A 5,601-nucleotide genomic window follows, 5' to 3' on the forward strand; every position below is an offset into this window, starting at 1 on the left:
CAAAAATGTAACACCCTCGTTCTTTTTTCCATGAGTCACGTATCCAGTTTCATTCTCTGCTTCGATTCTTCGATTATTTCATTCCTTCTTCTTTATTCTTTCCTTCTCAATCTAAGTTGGACTATTCAACGGATGATTCAAATCTATACTTTATATTATCATACAATTTCATTTATTTATGTCTATTTTCAATTTAACAAATGGTATCATACTATACTCAACCGAATCGATTGATTCGATTTTAATTTGATTTTATAATCAGGTATGGAACCAATGATTCTATTTAAAAGATTCACATTGATGCCCAGTTCAATTCGTTTCGATTCTCTTCAAAACTATACCGCACCCACTCAAATATATTATTTATTTTTGGAAAAAAAGGATTGATAAATATTAAATATGTAAAACTTCGTCATAAATATAAGTTTTACAATGCTTTGATAAAGAGAAATGAAAATTCATTGAATATTTCATATTGCTAGATTTAAAACCATTTTTCCTATTTTTTACTATTTTACTCTTGATATTTATCGTATGTTAATATAAAAAAATTAAAGTATTATCATAACATTAAATATATAACCAAAAAAAAAATTTTGATATAAAAGGTTTATAGTTTAGATTTCATTTTAGTTCATTTTTGTAGTAATATTTTTAGATCAATTTTAATTTGTTCGTTTTCTAATGAGAAATTTAGATGAAACTTCCCAATTATGATGCAAATTGGAGATGCCAAGAATGCTACAAATAGCATTAAAAATAGAGTTTTTGCTACATGTACGTGTACGTTGTGGTTGAAAATTTTGACATTGCTTGATATGACAGCAATTATGATCATTGATTTTAACAACAATTATTGAAATTAATGGCACAATTTTCTAAATATCAGACAGTACCAAACTTAATGTACGAAAGGAATGTACTAATTTAATTGTTAAATATAACCTATGCTTTTGTACGTAAAAGGGGTTTTTCATTTTGTTACTAGATACTGGGACGAGCTTTGGGAGGAAATATTGGACGAGCAAGTTCAGGTTGGGACATTGGAATCACAAATGTCTATTTGCAATCATCAGCGACCTTCAGATCTTTGAAATTGCCCGCTTCGCTATCTATCATTGAGTGCCACAGGGACGAGGTTTGTACAACTGAAAATAATTTCATTTTTTTCCGACTTAAAAAAAGTAAATTACATTCATATCTATCGACACAAGCTGATAGTTCTACCCTAATGGGATAGGTTTTGGAGCTCCCTCCAAACGCCGAGGTGATGGCATGGTCAAACAAGACGGGGATAGAAATGTTTCGGTATGGAGATCATATTATGGGCATTCAAGGTCATCCCGAGTATACTAAGGATATCCTGTTGAACCTCATTAATCGACTTCTTAACCGTGATCTCATACAGGTAAAAACTAATTTAAATCCGGTAATCACAGTATTCGATTCTCCAAGTTTTAATATATTATTGATATTTTAACTGTATGATCTTACGTCCCTACTAGGAGTCTTTTGCTGAAGAAGCCAAGTCCAAGTTGGAGGGTAATGAGCCACATAAGGAGGCGTGGAAGAAACTGTGCATAGGCTTTCTCAAAGGGAGAATGTGATGGAAACTTAGAAAATGGAAATGAAATCTTGCACAGTTCGGGAAGAGAAGTTCAGCATTATCACCGGGGTACTTATATCTTGAAACTAATTCGATTTGGTTACAAAATCGTGCTACTGAATGGATTATGTATTTTTAAACTTTTAAGGTCCATGATATTAAGCCCTCTTTGGCAACTATCACAATTGAGTTTTTTCAGGGAATTTTTTTTTTTTGAAATATTAAAGCATAAGAAAAAATTTTGGATTTACGTACAAAATATTTTATTATGAAAATGTGTGGCTGAAAATGAATTTCGAAAAAATAATAATAATAAGCAGAGTTCTTTTAGTGGTTGTCAACAGAGGCTAAAATGGAAACATGAAGATTCTAAAATTAATAAGATAAAATATGAATAACATGTACACAAATAAGTGCAAGTGTAATTCAACAAAGATGGAACAAGCTCTGCATCGTGATTATAGAATATATCAACGTAATAAAATGCGTTCGTAAAATTAGGCCATATCCATTTGAAGCAATTTAGAAAATACTGCACCATGTTCGCATTTTCAAACCATTATTTATTGAAAAAGTATCCCTAAGAAGTTCATGGTAATGATGTCCACCGACAAGAATATTCAAACTATAGTTTAAAAAGATTCACCAGAAATCAGAAAATAGATGTTGCATCAGAGCTTGTGAGGCAGAGATACCAAACTTAGGAGCTCATCATAGAACCAGAGTTTCTCCTACATTCTGCCAACATATCCATATAGAACTGACATTTGCTGATGTCGTTGCCATAGCCATTTAAGCACTGCAAGAAAATTAGAGACCAACAGATAAACATGAGAAACTTCACTTTGGCAATCAAAAAGTAAACTGATGTGGAGATGTTACACCGGTGGAAGATAAAGCAAAATACCAGAGCTTGGTATGTTCTCTAGGTCATAATATCCTATGATATCAGTTAATGTGCTAGAAATGTCAGATTCAACATCCTATGTACATTGGAATTTATTATGCTACCGCAAGTAGTTGTATCATAAGATACCATCTATTACAGAAAGCATTAGACTGAGGTTCTCCTAATCCACCCAAATCACATACAAGGGAATCATGTTCATGGCAGAGTGAACTTCAGTATTGTAGTTGTAGATGACATTTATTTTAGTTTAATTTTAATTTATTTTTTTTAAAATGTACTTCATTTAAAGTCATCAGATAGGAAATTTGTTTGTTGCTCAAGTTTCAGATCAGCTTCAATAAAATAAAGATTTTCAAAAAGGAAGGCAGAGGAGGAGACGTACATCTTGGAATGCCTTTGAATGCACGCTGCAAGCATCAGAGCCACCAATACTGTGTGCGGCAGGTGCTGGTGCAGCTGCTTCAGAAGCAACAGTTTCATGCTGGATTGTCCGAGGACCCATAACAGCATCCACAGCCCTGTGTGCCACTGCACTTCCAGTGCCAAAAGCCATTCCTATGGAATTTGAAGAAAAAAGGGAGATTCATTCTAATCTTTACCATTCATCCTGTAAGAAAGAATATAGGTAATTTTTGTGAAAAATTATCTTCTGTACCTTGGGCTATGGTTGAACCAATGTTTCCAAGCATGGATCCACCACTGCTGGCTTGAGCAGGAACTGGAGGAGGAGCATGATTTACTGCAACCATGAGACTCGGTGAGCTCCAAAGCAACATGCATAACAGTGTTAACAAAATTATATACCACGTGCAACATAATTACCTGGCTGAGGAACTTTTTTTTTTTCCCTTTTTAAAAGAGGAGAAGATTGAGTAGACTATGAGGTGGTGAAAAATAGTTTTAGGAGGAAACGACTCAATTCTCATACAACTCTTGGTCAATGGAATTACCTGGCTGAGGATGATTACGTGCTGGAGCAGGACGAGGAGCTGAACGTGCAGATCTTCCTGCAAAATTCATAGCAGAAGTAATGAGTATATGACTGCTCTAACATTGAAATCATTTCAATTGTAACATTAGCAGATAGAGCTGACAGAACCAATCATCCATGTCCATCGGTTAATTTTTCAGCAGTCCATTTGAGTAAATTAATTTATAATTTAGTTATAGATCTCAAGCACGTCTTACCCTAATCCAACTAAAACAGTAAACCTGGCTTTAGCTTGCAAACAGGGACAACAAGTATCATTATCAATAAATTGCAAATATCAGTTCCCACTCCCCCGGTCGCCTGACCCCTTTTTCACTAGAGAAGTAAAATCAGAGAAAAATCCAGAGTTTTCCAAGTCAACGATCTGAAATATGTCCACGGGACAAACTTAGATGCAAAAAATAATAATAATAATAAATAAAAAGTATCGGGGATTGCAAGAACTGAATCACTCTCTTAGATCACACAATACCAAGACAAGTTAAAAGTAATAGAAAACTCCCAAGTCTCGTTCATAAAGTGAATCAGGTATAAGAACCCAATATCTCGTGAAAGTCTATTCAGACAAATACAAAATGACCAATATTCAGGAACGCTTTTCTCTAAAAATAATCAATTTGGCTGCATCCCTAAACAATAAGACTTTGATGCACATTTGTCTGAATATTTCAAAAATCCAAAAACATTAGCAGTTCATCACAAGGATCGATTAAATTCTACGCCAAGCAAAATCATTCAAGAATGACAGCATTCAAAACCCTGGAGCCGGTATACCCCCAATCAAGGAAGTCAGAAAAAACCTGCGCACATAGGCATTAGATGACAGTAATACTGGTCTATATTCCGTCAAACAAAATGAAAAAGAAACAATTTGTTGTATCTTCGAAGTCAAACAGAAACAGGTAAAACGAGTAAAACCGGAAAAAACATTTAGATCTGAAAATATCTTGTCATACTGACGGAAAATGAAGAAAGAAAACCGATAACTCACCACCGGAGCTACGGCGAGCCATTATTAAAGAGGCGGCGAATAAACCCTAGAGAGAGAAAGTAGAAAGAGAAATTAGCAGAGCTTTGTGCCTCTGCAAAAACGCCGTGGAAATTTATGGGAAGTATGTGGAAATGGATTTTATGATCAGATGTTGCGTTGTTCAGTGAGCTCGTGACGTGTTGGGATCTTATTGGTTGCAAGACCTTTTAATCTATTTACCAATAGAATATCTTATCTTCTAGGACTATGCTACGTATACATAATCATTTACACACGATTTTACACTCCTCTGTCCTCTCACATGGGGAGAGACTCACGCACAATAAAATATGTGTGAACCACCGTCCATGTAAGGAGTGTAAGGCTATATGTGTACTTTGAAGTGTACATATAGCATTATTCTATTTTCTTTTTATCCGATATGACTTTTGGAAGTGCTCATGTGAAAGAGAAAGCAACAAATATATTTAGCTAACGCTCTGTATAGATTAAAATTAAATTTTTAACGGATTTTGATAAAAAGTTGGTAAAATATATGGTTAAAAATTGTGAATTCTATTCATGATCGATTTTGCAAAGAGATGAGTGAGGCTCGCTCCTCAAACCCAATATTAGAGGGGCATCAAATTTTAGCCTATTTTCATTCTTTCTTTCTTTTTTTTGGATAAATTAGGTTTATTACGATATTTTTTTTATCAAAACTTTGATAAATTAGATCAACTCTATTTCATTTATAAATAAGGTTCAATAACATTTTTTCATTGTGGGAATTTCATTTTAAAATTAGATCCTTTTCGAATACAGCAAAAGGGGACAAGCGGCATAGGATTTTTCAAACTCGTATTTCAGTGATTTCTTAATTCTACCCAACTTGTTCATCGCATAGGTAGTATTCAATTTATTTATTTGAAATAAGAGACAGTTTACTAGATTTAGCAAAAATTAACGAAGATCCTTAAACAAATAATAAAGTCGAGTCCTTAGCGATATATGAATTTCAAAATTTTGAATTCTTACTTAGTATAATAATTTGGTTCAGGTTGTTGCATACAATCAATATTATGAGTAAATTTCTTCAAATCGAAAATATGGATATTGATGGT

At 33.7% G+C, this 5,601-nt stretch overlaps 2 protein-coding genes across 2 annotated transcripts in view; one reads left to right on the plus strand and one right to left on the minus strand.

The window, feature by feature from the left end:
* LOC111389020 (gamma-glutamyl peptidase 5-like) overlaps positions 1–1,809 on the plus strand; it is a 3,551-nt gene extending 1,742 nt beyond the window's left edge. The window contains exons 2-4 of the mRNA XM_023013870.1: positions 989–1,138; positions 1,241–1,408; positions 1,506–1,809. Coding sequence (XP_022869638.1) covers positions 989–1,138; positions 1,241–1,408; positions 1,506–1,607 — 420 coding nt within the window. The 3' untranslated portion in view covers positions 1,608–1,809. The remainder of the gene's footprint in view (positions 1–988; positions 1,139–1,240; positions 1,409–1,505) is intronic.
* A 233-nt stretch (positions 1,810–2,042) lies between these two features.
* On the minus strand, positions 2,043–4,622 carry LOC111389029 (hemiasterlin resistant protein 1-like). Its single transcript, XM_023013879.1, has 5 exons — positions 4,499–4,622; positions 3,467–3,523; positions 3,172–3,255; positions 2,899–3,071; positions 2,043–2,405 (listed from the first exon to the last, which is right to left on the minus strand). The coding sequence occupies exons 1-5, from the start codon at positions 4,518–4,520 to the stop codon at positions 2,307–2,309; spliced, it is 435 nt and encodes a 144-aa protein (XP_022869647.1). The 5' UTR covers positions 4,521–4,622; the 3' UTR covers positions 2,043–2,306.
* Between the last annotated feature and the right edge of the window lie 979 nt (positions 4,623–5,601).

The sequence above is a fragment of the Olea europaea genome, chromosome 3 (genome assembly GCF_002742605.1).
Source record: "Olea europaea var. sylvestris chromosome 3, O_europaea_v1, whole genome shotgun sequence".
NCBI classification, from domain to species: Eukaryota; Viridiplantae; Streptophyta; class Magnoliopsida; order Lamiales; family Oleaceae; genus Olea; species Olea europaea.